At 43.1% G+C, this 18,263-nt stretch overlaps 1 protein-coding gene across 2 annotated transcripts in view; it reads left to right on the plus strand.

Moving 5' to 3' along the window:
* MERTK (MER proto-oncogene, tyrosine kinase) overlaps nucleotides 1-18,263 on the plus strand; it is an 89,599-nt gene that overhangs the window by 43,735 nt on the left and 27,601 nt on the right. For both annotated transcript variants that reach the window (XM_032469805.1, XM_032469804.1), the window contains exons 5-8: nucleotides 2,057-2,143; nucleotides 4,631-4,746; nucleotides 10,067-10,250; nucleotides 14,557-14,708. In XM_032469805.1, the coding sequence (XP_032325696.1) occupies nucleotides 2,057-2,143; nucleotides 4,631-4,746; nucleotides 10,067-10,250; nucleotides 14,557-14,708 (539 nt within the window). The remainder of the gene's footprint in view (nucleotides 1-2,056; nucleotides 2,144-4,630; nucleotides 4,747-10,066; nucleotides 10,251-14,556; nucleotides 14,709-18,263) is intronic.

Consider the following 18,263-nt stretch of genomic DNA (forward strand, 5'->3'; position numbering starts at 1 on the left):
TTATTTTTAGAACTTAGCATAATAAAGCAGGAATGAAAGATTCACCAATAGGTTTGTAGGTTCAGCGTCTCCGGAGAGATGATCACAGGCATTTTTGAGATTTTTGGGAGGCAGTGGAACTTCCAGCTACTTGATGTCTTGTTGAGCAGCCATTCCAAGCATGCCTCTTTCTTTTTTTTTAATTTTATTTTTTATTGCTGTGTAGTTGATTTACAATGTTAGTTTCAGGTGTACAGCAAAGCAATTCAGTTATACGTGTGTGTGTGTGTGTGTGTATGTATATATATATAAATATATATATACTTCAGATTCCTTCCCTTTATGTTATTACAAGATACTGAATATTGTTCCCTGTGCTCTACAGTAGATCCCTGTCGTTTTATGTATAGTAACCCCAAACTCCTAATTTATCCCTCCCCAATCCTTTCCCCTTTGATAACCATGGTTTGTTTTCCAAGCATGCCTCTTTATCTCATTGAAATGTCCCTTCAGTAAATGTAAGCCTTAAAGCAGCATGAGCTGATGATTCTATCTCTGAAAGTTCCTGGCACATCATGATTAAAGTCTATCCTTTATTCAGATTTCCTTAGTTTTTGTCTAATGTCCTTTCTCTGCTCCAGGGTTTAGTTGTCATGTCTGCTTAGTCTCCTCTTGGTTGTGACAGTTTCTCAAACTTTCCTTATTTTCAGTGACCTTGACAGTTTTGAGGAGTCCCAGTCAGGCTTTTTTGTAGATCATCGCACGGCTTGAACCTGTCTGATGTTTTTCTCCTTTATTCTTGTGATGAGACTTGGGTGATATGTTTTGGGGAGGAGACCACAGAGGGGAAGTGCCGTCTCCATCACATTAACTCGAGGGTACATTCTGTCAACATGACTTCATGGTTGGTCTTGACCTTGACCCTCTGAGCTAATGTTTGTCAGTTTCTCACCTCTGAAGTTTTCTGATTCCTCTTTCCGTACTGTCCTCTCTGGAAGGAAGTTCTGTGCAGCCCCCGCGTCAGGAGTCAGGGGCTAAGTTCATCCTCCCTGGGGGCAGAGCAGCTACATAAATCACTTGGGATTCTTCAGTATTTTTGTCTCTTCTCACTCTGTTTATCCAGTCATTTGTTTATAGCGGTATAGGGTCATGGATGCTCATTTTATACTTTGGGTTGCAATTTAATGCTACTTTATTTTCTTGCTCAAACTGTTCCAGCTTTGGCCATTGGGAGTTCGTGCAGTTGGCTCCTGTGTCTCTTTGCCGTACCCCCATCACTCTGTGCGTGTGTGTGTGTGTGCGTGTGTGTGTGTGTGTGTGTTGTATTTTGCTCCAGGCTTACCTCATCTTTCTTGCTGCAACCTGAGACTCAGCCATTTCTCCGAGGAGCCTGGCAGAGTAGTGTTAGAAACCAGGACCTGGATTACCTTTCTTCTTTTATCCTCAAAATTAAAAAAGCAGCTACTGTTTTTCATTTCCAAGATGTCTTCAAACCTCTGAAATGATAGAATTTTTCTTCCTTCAGCACTAGTGTCTTGTCTTCAAGTCATAGCAATGCCTCATGTTTATATAATAATTCCTCCAATTTTTACTATTACAAAAGGATTCATTACAACAGACCATCTGAAGTATTGAAATCTGTGACTTTTATCCTGCTGTTTCTGGTACCCTGACACGTCCACAACGTGTGACCTACGATATACTGGGCACTGAGTGGCAGGGAGTTGTCTGGGCCAGAATCAGAAACCCAACTTTTCTTGATATTGGGGCCATTCCCATTCCTCCTTGCAGAAATTTAAGAGCTGAACGATACAACTTTGTTAACTAATGTCTCACCATCGGGGGAAAATAAAAGATTTTAATGAATTGCAGCTGCCTTTTAGACCCATGCTTTGCTCCTGGTACCTAGGGTTTAATCTCAGGTTTGTTTTTCAAACACCACCCCATTTTTTAAATTAACTTTGCATTTATGGCTTGAAGCAGTGAACCAAGAAAAGTATGCTGAGATACCGTAGGATTCTGATAAACAGCAGCCTGTCTCTCTGCGGCTGGTCTAATGGGTCTCCTTCTGTTCCAGGGCTGACCGAGACCGCGGTCTTCAGTTGTGAGGCCCACAACGACAAAGGACTAACCGTGTCCAAGGGCGCACAGATCAACATCAAAGGTGAGCGGCGGAGCCGGGTCCCTCCACGTGTTCCGGGAGTGGATGGGGAGGTGCCGTGTGAGCTCTGTAACCACTTGCCTGGGTTTGAGCCCTGGCTTCTCTTTGTGACCTTGGACAAGTCACTTAACCTCGCTGACTTCAGTGTTCCCCTCTGGAAAATGGGGATAATTACAAAACCTACCTCTTCTTGAGGCTTACATGAGATAATCCAGTGAAAGTACTCACAACGGGGCCTGACACATGTCTTTGATATATATCAGCTGTTTCTGCTCAGTCTGAGAAGGAAATAGGCTGAAATGCTCTCCCTTGATCATCTTACTTCCTGTCTTCACTTTTCGCTTTTACCCTGAACTAGTCCCCATTACCCCTTGGAAAGCTCCCAGGTTAGGAGCAGCTTGGGGCACTGATCTGAGAATGGGCTCCGTCCTTCCCTGGGCAGCTGGGGCTACAGCCAGTCTCCACCAGCAGCTGCTCTGAGAGAGGGAGAAGGTCACAGTCACTCCTTTTTGGGGACCCAGGGCTCCGGTCCCTCTTTCTCCTAATCCCCCCTCCCTCTTGCTTCCTCTGAGCTGGGATGTAACGTAATGAAAGGCAGGTGCTTGAAGGCTCCCCTCATCTGCCTCTTCCTCCTCCTTCTGTGGGACCAAAGGTATTTAAACCTGAAACTTGAAAGAAAAAGAAAACCTAAATACTGTCCTTTTATCCATTTTCAAATCATCTTCTTTAACCTTTCTCCTAGAAAGTCAAGCAAATGTTATGTTTTAGTATTTGCTTCTAATTTAAATATTGAGAAGGAAATGTTGAATTCATATTCCTTTTGGTCTTAATTCTTGGGGAAACAATACATGGAAAAAGCAGAATGTGAATAATGAGTGAAAGTTTGGGTCATGCACAACAAGAGACTCAAAATGACAGAAGAAGTCGTGCTTTAAAGGGGGCTAATGTTTCATTTCAGCAGATCCACTGGTTGAGGCTAAAAGTTCATTGGAAGGAAAAAAGCAAACTGAAAGTTACTCCGGGAGGAACTGTATGACTTCCTTCCTTCATTCCGAATCGTGTTCTTACAATTTTCAAAAGAAATGTTGGGAATTTCAGGAATTCATGAGTGGGCATGAATTTATAAAGACATTTTCATAAAGTATAAACATCTTAAAGTTTAAAAATCTGTAAAATGACAAGCACTTCTTTAATTTTGTGCTTTCAGACAGAATCTCTACTGAGACTTTAAAAAAAAATCTTATGTTTGGGACTTCCATTTATTTAAAAATGTATATCAAAGCAGTCAAGACTTCCTTCTCATCTGTTAGCATCTGTAGTGTACGTGGCCAAAGTTTGATCTGGAAAAGCAGAGCATCTATTTAGGGAAGTGAGTCAGACAAAATGCTGACTCTTTCCCATTCATCAGGCTGTGTCGTAAAGCTGAAACTCCCGAACATGGTACCCACGAATGCTTAATATGGTCCCAGCCTTCCTTCCCCCATCACCCTCACTACCGCGGCACCTCCCCTAGACCTCATGCCTGTGTTAGCTCATTTAGTCCTCACTGCAGTCCAAGGAGCCGTGCCGTCACTGTCCCCCTTAATAGAAGAGGGAACTGGGTTTAGAGGGGGCATTTAACTGTGCCGTGGCCAGACAGCTGGCTAAGCACTGACCAGACTCCCCTGCCCCAGCCTCTAGTGTGTCCTGTGGAGGGGCAGGAGCCCTGGGGTCAGCCAGACCTGAGTTCAGATCTCCATTCTACTGCTTACGAGTCCTGTGACCTTGAGCCTGCTTTCAACTTCTCTGGTCCTCAGTTTCCTCATCCGTAAGTGGGGACTGGAAGGCGACTTCTCTGATAGGGCTCTAGTAATGATGAAATGAAGTCCGTAAGGTTCCTGGCATCTAGTAAGCACTCGAAAACATTGGTCATCATTTTGGGTGAAAAGTGTGGTTATGACTGTTCATTAAGAATTAAATTAGCACAAGAAAATAAAGACCCCCAAACTTGAGATCCTTGTTGGATTCTGATTTGAGTATCTCTTCACATCCCACGTGCAGCTGAGGTCACCACACATTCACCATGGTATGTCCTCCCCCCACCTCCCTGCAAGCAGGTGCGGTTGGTTCTCTGCTTGAACTGACTCTTACTGGCTTCTTCAGCCTGGAAATCTTCCTTCCTCTGAGATATGCATATGTACACGTGTGCACACGCATGCACGCTCCCGCGACAGCCCTCTTCTCTCAGCATAAAGCGCTCATATCATCACTGGGCAGGAAAACAAGTGCATGTTCCACTTCTCTGGCCCAGGCAGAGCCATCCTATCACTGCAAGACTGATCTGGAGGCGAATACCACCACCCTTGTGTAGGGTGGCTCCTTTTAAAACTTGTATTTAATTTTCCCAATCTCGAGGAACAGAAATAGGCTTGGTATTAATGCATTTATTTGGTAGCTATGGCCTCCTGTGGCTTATAATTGTGTTCATGCGTGTCTTTGTTTTCTATGTAGCAATTCCCTCCCCACCAACTGAAGTCAGGGTCCACAGCAGTACCGCGCACAGCATCCTGATCTCCTGGGTCCTGGGTTTTGATGGATACTCCCCGTTCAGCGATTGCAGCATTCAGGTAAACCTCCAGGGCCAGGAGAGAACCCACTGCGTGGTGCTCTGTGGGTCTGCCTGGTTTTCCTTCCTCCTGAGGATGGGCACGGAGATCAGTTCAACAGCTCCGTTAGGAATCCCTTGACCTCTCCCTGCTCAAAGTCCACCAGGCATGCGCCATTTTGTGGTGTTCTGCCCTTTGGGACTCTGCCTTCTTCCTGTGTGTGGTCCAGGCCCAACTAGAAGAGAAATACGTTTCCAAGATAGAACATCCTGAGACAGTAAAGAATTTTTTTTTTTAATTTTTGTTGTGGGGGAGGCAATTTGGGTTTATTTATTTATTTATTTTTGATGGAGATACTGGGGATTGAACCCAGGACCTCATGCATGCTACGTATGCACTCTACCATTGAGCTATACCCTCCCCCACCCCCCACCCCAAGAATTAATTCTTAAGGTGCAAAAACACATCTGGCTTGTGAACTCCCAGGCATTTGGGAAGCCAGGTATGTTCCAGCCCAGCTCCTCCTGGGTTGGTGGCCACAAAGGACAGAAAAGCAAGCACAAAATGGATCATCTTCACTGTTGAACATAGCACCCGAGGCTGTGGCTGCCGGGGAAACCTGGGGATGACAGGCCCTGCAGAGTCATCACCCATTTTTAGCCACTGCCTAAAACTGTATAAAATAGAGCTGTAAGAAATAGAGGTTAGCGATCCTAAAATGATACCTTGCCATGACGTAGGCTCTGCTCTGAGTGTTCGCTGCATAAACAGGGAAGGGTAGCAACAACAGCACCCTTCCTGGCTGAGTGCCGCCACCCCCCTCCCCACCCCCGTGATGGCCAAGGGACTCTACAGACATTATCTTACTTAAACCCACACCAGCACTGGCAGGCCCAGAGGGCACACACAGCCTGTGACAGCCAAACCAGAATTCAAGCCCAGGAAACTCCGATGCCCAAAGCCATACTCGGGACCATCTGCTTCTCCGAGTCTCAGAAGAGACACTGCATGTGGGAGCAGGTAGTTGAGCACATGTGGATGATCCTCTGAATCCGTTCTGCTTTGTACTTGATCATTCAGTAGGGTCAGGAGTTGTGCTTAGTTTTATAAATGTCTGATTTTATTAGATAAAAACATATTAACCTGACACAGACCAGTCATGCCAACCCAACTGAGAGAGGTGACTTTCAAAGAATTTTGCGTGTTGATCACCAGATGTTTTTAGTACCAAAGGGAGTTCGTTTCTCTGCTCCCATTACCTCCCACTCTTTTCTAACAGCTGTTCCTCCTCTGAAGAGGAAAAAACATGTATTATCCCCAAAATAGTCTCCACCCTCACCCTGCTACCCACACACAGCATTGCTTAATTCTTACCCAACTTTATTTGTAAACCTCCCAAGTACGGGTGTTAGGAATTCTTGTGTCTACAAAGTCTAACCAGGGATGCCCCTTTTTTGAACAGCCTTTTTGAAATATATTTTACATATCATAATAGTCACCCATTTGAAGCATACAATTCAGTGGTTTTTAGTATATTCAGAATTCTGCAATCATCACCGCTATCTAATTGGGTCTATGTTTATAAGAGTGATTGGCCTGTTTTCTTGTGTTAGCTTTTTGGTATCAAGGTGATACTGGTCTTATAGAAAGAGTTGGGAACTGTTCCCTCCTCTTCCATGTCTTGGAAGAATTTATGAAAGGTTGATGTTTGTGCTTCTTCAGATATTTTATAGAGATTACCAGTGAAGCCATCTGGCCCTAAGCTTTCCTTTGTGGGAAGTTTTTTGAATATTATTAGCCCAATCTTTTTACTCAGTAGAGATATACTGAGATTTTCTATTTCTTTGTGAGTCAGTTTTGGTAGTTTGTGTGTTTCTAGGAATTTTTTCCATTTTTCTTACATTATCTAATTTGTTGGTATACAATTGTTTATAATATTCCATTAGAACCTTTTTTCTTTTGAGGTGAGTAGTAATGTCCTCTCTTTCATTCCTGATTTTAATCATTTGAGTTGTCTCTCTTATTTTTCTTGATCAGCCTAACTAAATGTTTTGTCAATTTTATTGAATTTTTTTTTGGAAGAAGCAACTTTGGGGCTCATTAATTTTTTCTGTTGTTTTTCTATTCTCTACTTCATTCATTTCTGCCCTAATGTTTATTTCCTTTCTTCTGTTTACTTTGGCTTAATTTGCTCCCGACTAACCACTGCATTAGCTGCATACCATGAGTTTTGGTATGAAGGGGGGAGGTTCCCATTCATCTCAAGTTTTTTATTTTTTATCATTTTTCTTGAATTTCTTCTTTGTTCTATTGGTTATTCAGGAATGCGTTGTTTAATTTTCACTTAGTTGTGAATTCTCAAATTTTCTTCCTTTGTTGATTGTGTTTAGAAGATACGCTTAGTATGATTTGCATCCTGTTAAATTTGTTAAGGCTTGTTGTATGGCCTAGCATATGATCTATCCTGGAAAATGTTCCACGTGCACTTGAGGAGAATCTGTGTTCAGCTGTGGTTGGGTGGAGTGTTTCTATGTCTGTTAGGTCTAATTGGTTGAGAGTCTCATTTATGTCTTCCATTTCCTTGTTAATCTTCTGTCTTGTAATTTCATCTGTTATTGAAAGTGAAGAACTGAGGTCTTGACTATTATTTTTGAATTATCTCTTTCTCTCTTCAACTTCTATCAGTTTTTGCTTCATGTATTTCAGAACTCTGTTGTTTTGGGAACAACCAGGACCTGTTTCCTTGCATATGAACATGGCTGTCCCTGTATATAAACATAAATGGAGCATGGATCAGCCTTTTTTTTTTTTTTAATGGAGGTGTAGTTTCAGGTGTACAACATAGTGATTCAAAATTGTTATAGATTATACTCCATTTATAGTTATTATAAAATATTGGCTATATTTCCTGTGTGGATCAGCCTTTTTAAAAATTGTTTCAAGTTGCTGAGCTGTTTAAAGAGTCAGTGGGGACATAAGACTCCTTCCCGTGGGAGGATGTTACCTTTAGGGGGACTGAGGAAGAGTACCACCGCACCTTGAGAAGAGTGGGTTTCAGAGTAAGGTGAGGTGGAGTAAGATAGTTGGTGGGGCCTGAAAACATCAGGCTACCCCTGATGTACAGATGAAAGATGATCATGAACAAGCTTCACTTACTGTCTCTCTTTGCCTGGGCTTTGGGTAGCCATGGAAAAGCCAAAGCAAAGAGGGAGAGAGTGAAAAATCATCTTGTGACTGCCAAACTGCGGCCCTGCTTGCCCACCTTGGATCCTACGGGGCCGGACATGGTTATTCTCTCTGTGCCGCACCAGCTGGCCCATTCTCCTTTCCATCTCTGTTAGGGTTACTAGATTTAGCAAATAAGAACACAGTTACTTTACACGCTAAAGTACATGAGCAATTTTGTGACATACCTGTACCTGTAATTATTTGTTATTTATCTGAAATTTAAATATAACTGGCTGTCCTTTATTTTCCCTGGCAGTCCTAGTTGAGAACTAATCAATGTGAAGGTGTCCCCAGAAGTGATACTTTCGTATTCTGTTGATGAGCAGTGTATTACCATTTCTGAAGGGACCAAGTGTAGTTTTGTAGCAAATTCCCAGTTTGTTACAATTTTAGACTCTGACTTGGTGACAAATGAATGTTTTGGACAAGATTCAGGTCCACCCACTAGCAGGACACACCCTCTCACTTCCTTTGGTCCTGACATTTCTTTCTTCACCCATTTTTGGGATACAGACTCCATTTCTATTTTTAACTCTCTCACATAGGTCTTGCTGCTTCGTGCCCTCTTTTCCCCCCGGACCCACTGAGCACTGTTAAAGAAACCCCGTCTTCTTCTAGGAATGTACTCTCAGAGAGTGACCCTGGGCCTGGAAACGCTCCAGCGGGTTTCCCATTTCCGGAAGTGGGACAGGGGTGGAGAGCCACGGCTTCCTCCACCTTAGTTTTTGTGCTTGGTCACCAGGAAGTAGGTGCAGAGTCTAAAGTGAAGAAACAAAAAGTAATTTCTGCCAACAGCCACCACCGAGATAAGCACACAGCCCCTTGTTGGTCTTGGTGGCTCCTCAGGCAACTAGTCCCTTCTTGTCACCCATGGAGTCTGTGGATCTGAGTCAGAGGTGAGACTTGGCCCCAACACCACCCTCTGGGTATCCATCCACTCAGGGACTGGAACTCCAAAATGTTGATTTGTGACATCCTTGGTCTAAATTTCAAACATATATATCTTGAAATAACAGCATTGTGTGTCCACAGCCCATATTTCCAAGCCCATTATTATTGAGAATACATTTTGTGGGTTTAAGGCTTTATCCCCAGTTGTTTTTGGTGGCTTCTGTTTTATCTGATACTATTTTGTCTTTTCTGATTTTATAAGTACGACATGTTTTAGAAATTGTGAAAGACATACAATGAGAGAAAACTCTCCATGATCGCCATTCCTAGATAAGAGATATCCTTAAGGGAAAAGCTGGAAGTTTAGCAGAAGACTAGGTCTTTGCTGGGAATCCCCTCTCTTGCCTGTGCCTGCAGAGGACGTCTGGAGAGGGATGTGGAGAGACAGGTGGAGTTTATGGAGGGAAAGATGAGGTCCAAGAACTCAGAGGAAAGAGCTGATAGACTTTAAAGAGGTTTAGAGAAAAGTTTGTTGGGTGAAGTGCAAATGACCCTTTCCCATATCTCCCCACTAAAAAATACCAGAAAATCTACATTATCTGTGTATGCTTTTGGAGTTGAATTTACATTGGGGTGGTAATGGGAGGTAGGAATAAAGGACATGTTAAAATTAGCCTCAAGACAGGAGCAGAATTCCTCAGGTTACATAGTGAAAATAAATACAGTTTTTTTTTTAAGTATCTCACCTTCTAAAGTAGGATTTGGGAAATGTTTTTTCTTTAAAGGGTCATATAGTAAGTATTTTAGGTTTTGCCACCACAAATGATGTCTGTTGTCTTGACTGCTTAGTCTGTGAAACAGCTGAAAGAAAAGATCGTGAATTGAAGTGATTCCGAGAGAGGACAGGCTCTGTTTTATTTTACATTGTAATATAAATTATGCTAATTACAGTAGCATAATGATAATTATTTGCTCTGTTACCTGCCGAAGTGAGAACACTTATTTTAGGCATTTTTCATTAGGTCCTCAGTTGTTGCTCAGGTCAGGAGCATGAGTAACACTCAGTAATGCTGGTGGGAAATTCAGGGTGAGGCCGGAAAGGAAGCAGGTACTTCCCCTCGGCAGAGAGGAAGTACCCTGTACACCGAATGCACGAATGCCCCGTGCCTGACATTCCTACCGCCTGACTAACGCCTGGTCCACATTTTCACTCTTCATGTAGGTCCAGGAAGTTGATCTGCTGAGTAATGGCTCAGTTATGGTTTTTAACACCTCTGCTTCACCACATCTGTATCAAATCGAGCAGCTGCAAGCTCTGGCTAATTACAACATCGGTGTGTCCTGCATGAATGAAGTCGGCTGGTCTGCAGTGAGCCCTTGGATTCTGGCCAGCACGACCGAAGGAGGTAATTCCTGGGGTTCAGCATGGATGTTGTGCCTGATGGCATGTGATGAAGCAAATCCTTCCTGGTGGCCTGATTTAGAGTTTAAGTTTTGCTTTGTGTGGCCTTTAATTATACAATAGTTGTTACTCATAGCATCAAACTCAAGAAAACTAACAAATGTGAAGTTGGCTAATGTTCACCAAGCACCTACTACGTGCCAAGGGTACATAGTACCCTTGGGTATTTTACATGCATTATTTCAACAGATGCTCATAACAACCATATGAAGTGGGTACTATTATCCTTATAGTATTTTTTATAACAAATTTTATTTACATCTGTAAACTTTATTTTCTATGTACTGCTTTTGATTTCTGAGATTGTCTATTTTTTCTATGAGTACTGCAATGAATGCTGTAGTCCGTTAAGTTTCAATTGTTCAATTTCTGTTATTCCCTAATTTAGAGCTCTAGATTACTCAGAACCTCTTTCCAGCCCTCAACTCTGGACTTACATAATCAGTGCTCTCATCTTCATTCGGGCTGTAGGACAGGTCTGGGTCACAAGTTGCTGGGGCTTAATCCTTGCACAAATGAAACTAGTGCCAAGGCTGTGAAATATCTTAAGTGAGAGGGGAAAACCTTTGAGAACAATTTCTATGTGCCGTTTCATTTTCATTCAGTTCCAAACACTTTCTGATTTCTGTTTTGATTTCTTCCTTGAGCTATTGGTTATTTTGGCACTTATCCTAAATACTAGGTTAGAAATATTAGTTTCTAAATATTTTGGAATTTCCCAGAAATCTTTGTCATATTGATTTCTAATTTCATTCTCTTGAGGTCAAAGAGCATAATTTGTATCACTTGAATCCTCTGAAATGTGCTGAGACTCATTCTGTGGCCCAGAGCACGGTCTACTTTGATAAATGTTCCGCGTGCACTTGAAGAGAATATGTGTTCTGCTCTTATTAGGTGAAATGTTCTATAAATGTCAACTTGGTCAAGTTTGTTGATGGTATTTTTCAAATTGTATTCTTAGTGATTTTCTGCCTCCTTTTCCTATCAGTGATTTAGAGAGGTGCATTGAAATCTCCGGTTATGATTGTGAGTTTATCTGTTTCTGTTTGTAACTCTAGCAGGTCAAATATTTTGAAGTTCTATTGTTTGTGCATAAATGCTTAATATTACAATGCTCTCCTAGTAAATTGGCCACTTTATCATTATGAATTTATTTTCTTTACCTTTGTTAATATTATTTTCTGTGAAATCTATTTTGTCTGATATTAATAGAGCCATTTTAGCTTTCTTTTGATTACATGGCATATCTTTTATTCATAGTTATTTTTCACTTATTTGTATCTTTATATTCAAGGTGCATTTCATAGAGGCAGTGCTTTACTTCACAATCCTTGCCTTTAAATTAGGGTATTTAATCCATTAAAATGCATGGTATCATTCATATAGGTAGATTTACATCGATCGTATTTTCTATTTGTTCTGTCTGTAATTTGCTCTCCTTCTTTTTCTTCTTTTGGATTAATTTTTTTTACTCTATTTTATCTCCTTTTGACTTACCTGCCATGTGTCTCATGTCTGGTAATCTTTGGTTGGACTCCTGACATCGTGAATTTTACCTTGTTGGGTGCTAGACACTTTTGTATTCTTGTAAGTATGGAGCTTTGCTTGGGGTCACAGTTAAGCTATTGGGAAAAAATTGACCCTTTTGGATCTTGCTTTTAGCATTTGTTAGATTGGACCAGAGCAATCGGTCTAGGGTCACTTATTACCCACTATTGAGACAAAACTGTCGCGTGTGCTCCACCCAGTGCTTGACTCACCAGATTTTCCGGTCTGATTGATGAGAACAGGCACTATGCAGCCATTTGTTGAACCTCTTCAATTGCTTCCTCAATTTTTTTTTTCTCAAATTTGGTCTCTTGTCTTTAATCTGTTTATTCTACTTTTTTGGCGGGGGGGGGGGGAGGAGATTTAGTTGACCTATCTTCCAATTCTTCTATTAAATACTTTTTCTTATATGGTCAATTTCAAGAATTTTCTTTCTTTTTTGATAGTTTTTTTCCAGTTCTCCGTTGTACTCCAGGTACTAATGTGGGGAATAAAACCTTTCTCCTTTTCTTATCTTTGGGTATGTTACTTGTTAGTTTCGTTCGTTTAGTTTTCTCTAGTTCCCTACCCTGGCTTTGCCTCCTTTTAGCCCTCTGTGCTGTGTGTTGTTTTGATCCCTGACATTCATGAAGGGCCCCCACCCCCAGCCTCTGCTGATTCGCCACTGTCCGCGCCCACTGAGGAGTGAAGAATCGGTGATTGACCGGAAGCTCTGTGAGCGGGGGCGGGGCTTTAGGCGTCACTGTCAGATGGCTGGGTGGCAACCTGAGAGTTTTGGGTTGGATACCCCCAGGTGTCAACATTGGCTTTCTTTCCCCTGGGGCCACTTGCTTTCTCTAGAATTGAGTCTCCTGTCCCCAGCCTCAGGCATATGAACCTGGCTACTGATGTCCTGGGAGCCGGTGGGGAGGAGGTGGAGGTGGAGTCCCCTTCATTCAGTGCACAAGCTTGCACTTCTCTCCCCAGTTGTCAATCTGGCCCCTCCTCGTGTCTCCATTCTGCTGGTGCCCCCAAGTCCAGCAGCTTTTCAGTCCTGAAAAGCCTGTCTCCTGTGGGAATTTAAGGGGTACTTGCCAGGTGTGTGTGGCAGTAGGTTGGAGGGGTGCATCCTGATCAAACTTCCAGTCTTCCAGTTTTAGTCCCCACTTTAGTACCACTTCTGAGCCTCTCTGTGGTTCTCTGGGGGAGAATCAGCTTGCTGACTTAACTGTACCAACCTACGCTCTTTTCTAGCTTTCATATATATGTTGGCATTCCTCTTCCACTGTTGACTCCTCTAAACCCTGTGAGTTTATACTGTTTTAAATTCCTTATTGTCATCCTAGAGGGGTTTTAGCAGGCAATAGACATAAGGACATGCTGAGCCAGCTATGTTTCTCTGTAAATTCTACAACGGATTTGAAAGTCTGTTTTCATAGACATAGCTTTAGCTGTATGACGTTTTCTAAGCTGAAATTTATTCTAGCTTCATTATTACTGCTCCTGGAATCAGCAGAGACAAAGAGAGTTATTGTGCCCTTTTGTTTCTCTTTGAGATATATCAGAAATACCCAGTTTAATCTCCCCTAAGCACAACGTACTACAGGCAACAATTTCCTATATATTATTGCAATTGTTTTTACTCTTTATATGTGAAACACTTATTTTTTTAATTTCTAAAATGGATCATTGATACATACTTTCTGCAGCTTTCTTATCCCCCCAATTAGGTATTTCTTCATAACACTTTATATGGTCTCCCAAAATCTTTTCAGAGTGGGGCAGTAAGTATTCCATTGGAAAATTATCAGTTTATTGTATCATAATCATTGACTGAACATTCTGTTTATTCCTTTTTGTCACTATTATACTTCAGTGAATCTAACACTACCTACAGGAGGATTTTTCTGGATTAAATCCCTGGAAATAAAACATTTGGTCAAAGGGCATATTTTTTAAAACATAGCTGCAATCACATTCCTCCCTCCCCCCCAAAATGTAGTTATAACCTTGACTTCTTTCCCAAATTATTTTGTACGCATACTGTACCCACATACATACTTTTTTTTTTTTAAGTGCTTAAACTTTTATTATCCTTGTATCCTTGTGAGAGATAACAGATTTTGACAAGAAGTGGGTATGTGGCTTGTGGAGAATTATTATAAATGAAAGAGTGAAAACCAGTGCTAAATTCTACATTTTGACATCTAGCCCAGTAATTAATATTTGACCTTCTGATCTTCATTCAGGAGATGTCTAAAACACACACACACACATACGTATTTAAATTTATTGACTGATCAGCTCTGTTCAAACCATCAGTAACCTACGTCTGGACTTTAAACTTGTGGCTTCCTCTGAGCTCAGCAGTGTCCCCTGCCTGTGCAGTGCAAACCACACAGAGCGGACCCCCGGCCAGCCTGGGGGTGCCTGTTGGGGTTGTGTGTGCTTTGCTTCCCCAGGAGGGGTTCCTGAGCCGCCCCCCTCCTTTCCTGCCTTCCCTTTCTGTCTTATTTTAGTTTAGAAAGGGCTTCCTTTTTTAAACTGAGATAGCTCAATGGTCCTTCATTGAAAAGAGGGTAAAAATCCACAGTTAATCTCAGTCTCATTTGAATCCTTTTCATAGAAAATTCAAAAAAACGAAACATACCAAAACCAGGAAGGGAATGAATCTCAGGGAGCTTTTCTGTGCACTCCTTCAGCCCTCTCTCCTTCTTTTGCAGCCCCATCCGTAGCACCTCTGAATGTCACTATGTCTCTGAACGAGTCTAGCAACAAGGTGGACATCAGATGGGTCAAGCCTCCAATTAAGAAGCAGGACGGGGAGCTGGTGGGCTACCGGATCACTCACGTGTGGCAGAGCGCTGAGATGTCCGTAAGTCTCAACTTTAAAAGAGCGCCTTGTCTCCTTTGATTTGCTGATTGAATACTCCTTGAGCATTCATTTTGGTGAGAAAAGACCTGATCTTAAGCGGTTTAGGCAAGGCAACTTTCAGTGTAGTAAGAGTTAGAAGTACTTGAAAAGTTACAAAGTTCTGAGGAATCTTCAGGGCTTTCCTCACTCACTCTTCATCCATTCATTTATTTAATCAGTCAGTGTGTATAATGTAGAATTCATCCTTGGTTATCACCTCATTCTTGCCTTCAGGGAACTTAGGCTTTTCGAGGAAGACAGTGCAAATTACCTGGAGGGCTTAGCAGTCCTGCAATTCCCAGGAAGTTCCAGAAGATGCTTTTCGGAAAAAGATTGTCAGGGAAGAATCCTAGTCTCATAGGGGATGGCAAGGGGAGGTCTAAATATGCAATCAGGTCGGCTTGGCACTGCTCCGTAAGAGCTGAAATTAGACACAAGATGCGATGGACCAGAGCCAGGTTGCCTGTATCGTTCATGGCCCAGCACACGGCAAGAGTGCCAGCCTGGCAGCCCAGCTTCCTGCCTGATCTCCTCAATCTGCCCAATCTCCTCAATCTGCCCAATCTGCGATCAATGAACCCAGGTGGCAGGCTGGACAGCTGAGGTCCCAGGGCCAAGAGCTCAGCGCAAGCCCATGCTCTCTGCAGCTGCACGGTGGTCACGCTGTGGCCACCTTCACCTTTGCCAGAATGGCTTAAGGTCAGAGGGTGGTTTGACTCATCACACACAGCCGGGATGTGTAAGGATGCTCAGGGCCCATGGCAGCAGACCGCCTCTCCCCCAGTAAAAGGGGTACCTGATCTGGGCTCGGAATTATTTTGACAAAGATTGAGAGAGTTGGACAAAGACTGAGGAGTCTTTATTTTGACAAAGATCGAGCATGAGAGAAGGCATAAGGGGGAAATCATGACCCACTGGAAGGCCTGGAATGTGAATCCCTTGAGGAAGGTGGTGTGAGGTGAAGATGGATGCGGAAGCCGCTGCCCTAGGAGGGAGGTCAGATCGAATTTGGCAGATGGCAAGGGAGCCCATGAAAATCACAAGCCCAGAAAGATGATTTGAAAGTTACATATGATGACAATGGCTTATGTGACTCAGACCCCTTTATAGATAAGAAAGTTGAGCTTATGGAGAAAAGTAACCTTCAGATCTGCCATCTTTCCACCGGCGCACCCTGCTGACTGGCCAGGTCACTCAGCACGTCGCTCCTGCTGCCCTCTTGGAAGCTTTTCTTGCTCACTGAGATCATACAGAGGACAGTGGGGCCTGACTGCCCCTCCTTCGCCCGGTGATGTGACTTGGTTGGGGGGCCCTGGTTGTGAAGGGCACCGTCAGCCCTGAAGACAACCTTGTGTCTCCTCCTGAGCTTCCACGGGCATCACTGCTAGAAATCAGTGCTGAGCACAGACACAGAGAAAAGAGGTGTCTTTTATCCACCCCGGGAGAGGAGGAGGGAGGGTGACCTGCCGCTCTTTCAAGAAATTGCTTTGTTTCTATCCTGCTCAAGTGTCTGCCAAGGGGACCTCTTGAGCTGGGCAGGTGGGCCGGAGTGATGAGAGCCTTAGGAATGACGCCACCAGACAGCGTAACGCACAAGTGCCATTGACACTCGGCCATGCGTTCTGATCGTCCTTTGCTCAGAATGGTCCCCACTGCGGTGAGAACAGTGCCGCCCCCGTTAGGGCTGTGACCTTTCCAGTCGTTACCTCCTTGGAAATGCTGGATCACCCCAGCAGGACGGTCCTTTGCATTGTGCCTGGGCTCTACTTTGTGCATCACAACAGGCTTGTGACAACAAAAGATTCGGTGGGGGGAAAAAAAAGACTCAATGGCTCATTTTGCTTTGAGTAACATTCCCAGAGACAGGTCACGAGCCGAGCCGCAGCGGGAGACAAATAGGAACACTGAAGGGAAAGGGGGGGAGGCTACAGCTCAGTGGTAGAGTGCATATGTAGCATGCACAAGGTCCTGGGTTCAATCCCCAGTACCTCCATCAAAAAATAAACCTAATTACCTCCCCCTCTAAAAACCAAACAAACGAAAGAACACTGCAGGAAAGAAAGCTCACTCCAGGAGGAACCTAAAACTCCCAATTTGCTCAAAGCATGGGAGGTACAAATTGGAAAGTAACTTCTCTGGGTTTTCATAGTGAGTTATAGGCCCTGTGTGAATGAATAGGTGTTATAAACCGCTTTTACGTGTATTTCCAAAAGGACAGTTTTGTTTCTGTTAGGATTTCTCTTCTTCTAGGGATTTAATTCTTTTGGAAATCATGCGTTTCCTCTTATTTTGAGATCATTTTACTCATAAACAGTGTATTGTGTTTGAATCCTCGTAGACAAAAAGCATGAGACCAGAAGCTGGCCCTGGTGCCTCGTCAGGCACGAAGTCTTTGTGCTTTGAGTAAACGGTGCTGCTGACGAGCTGCTTCTCAGCTGCCAGCCTGAGTCACCGCAGGGCTGCAGGGCTGCGGGTTTGGACAGGGAGGTTACGCTACCTGATGATTTTCTGTCTTCCCCAAATTATATAGAGAACCACCAACTAACTCATATTCAAAGCTGGGTTTGCTGTACAGAAAATACCCTTTGATAGCCCCCCAAATTAATTGTTAATTTGTCACCCTAATTAACAACAACAAAAAAAATCTATGGAAAACCAAAAAAATTTTAGTTAAAAGACCTAAAATTTTAAGGCGATGTTTTTCCCTCTCACCCCTTGTCTGGGGACATCTCTAGGTCCTGATGGTCACTGCCAGTTGAGATTATAAACGGTCTCTGGGTGGCCGACCCAGGTGCCCCCGTGGTTGTGAGCGATGGGACGGCCGTGTCTGTGAGCACTGGGCTGGCTGCACCAGCAGTGACCAGCATGAGTGAGGACGAGGGAATGAAGTCACCCCCCAAACCAGGCCCCTGCTACTCGTTGGTGATCTGTGACATCTGTGCTCCATAGGACATGACATTTCTTTCTCTCTGTGAAAACAAATCTGCACACTTCAAAGATAAGAGATGTGTTCCTCCTGGCTTCGTTTCAGCCTTCACCACCCCTGCAGCTCCCACTTGAAAAGCCAGCCCCAAACACAAAATTAGTCTCCTACTCGGGAGAACATCATGGTAGTCGAGGTTTGGAGACAAAGGGGAAAGCACTATATAAGCCCTTAGTTCTGGTTATTTTTTCAAAAATCATTTCCTCCTATTTTTTTTCTTAAAAAAGATGTATTCCTAAATCAGAATGCTTGTTATAAAGCATTTTCATCAACTTGGTTCCTCTTGTATTATGCGCGTTTAAAATGGTCCTTTTTCAACAAAAAGACCTCAAAGACAGTTCAGACACTTTGGTTTACTTATTAATACTTCCCTTCTCTTCCCCTCTTAGTTTTTTCTCCCCTAGAATAATTTTCTCTCCATTGAAAGAAAAAAGTAAGCTCAACCATTGTTTGGAGCCATTATCCCAAGAATGTTTTGTTCCCAGTTTTTATAACTGTATCTTTCATTTGATAATTCACCTATAAGCATTGTT

The sequence above is a fragment of the Camelus ferus genome, chromosome 28 (assembly GCF_009834535.1).
Source record: "Camelus ferus isolate YT-003-E chromosome 28, BCGSAC_Cfer_1.0, whole genome shotgun sequence".
NCBI lineage: Eukaryota > Metazoa > Chordata > Mammalia > Artiodactyla > Camelidae > Camelus > Camelus ferus.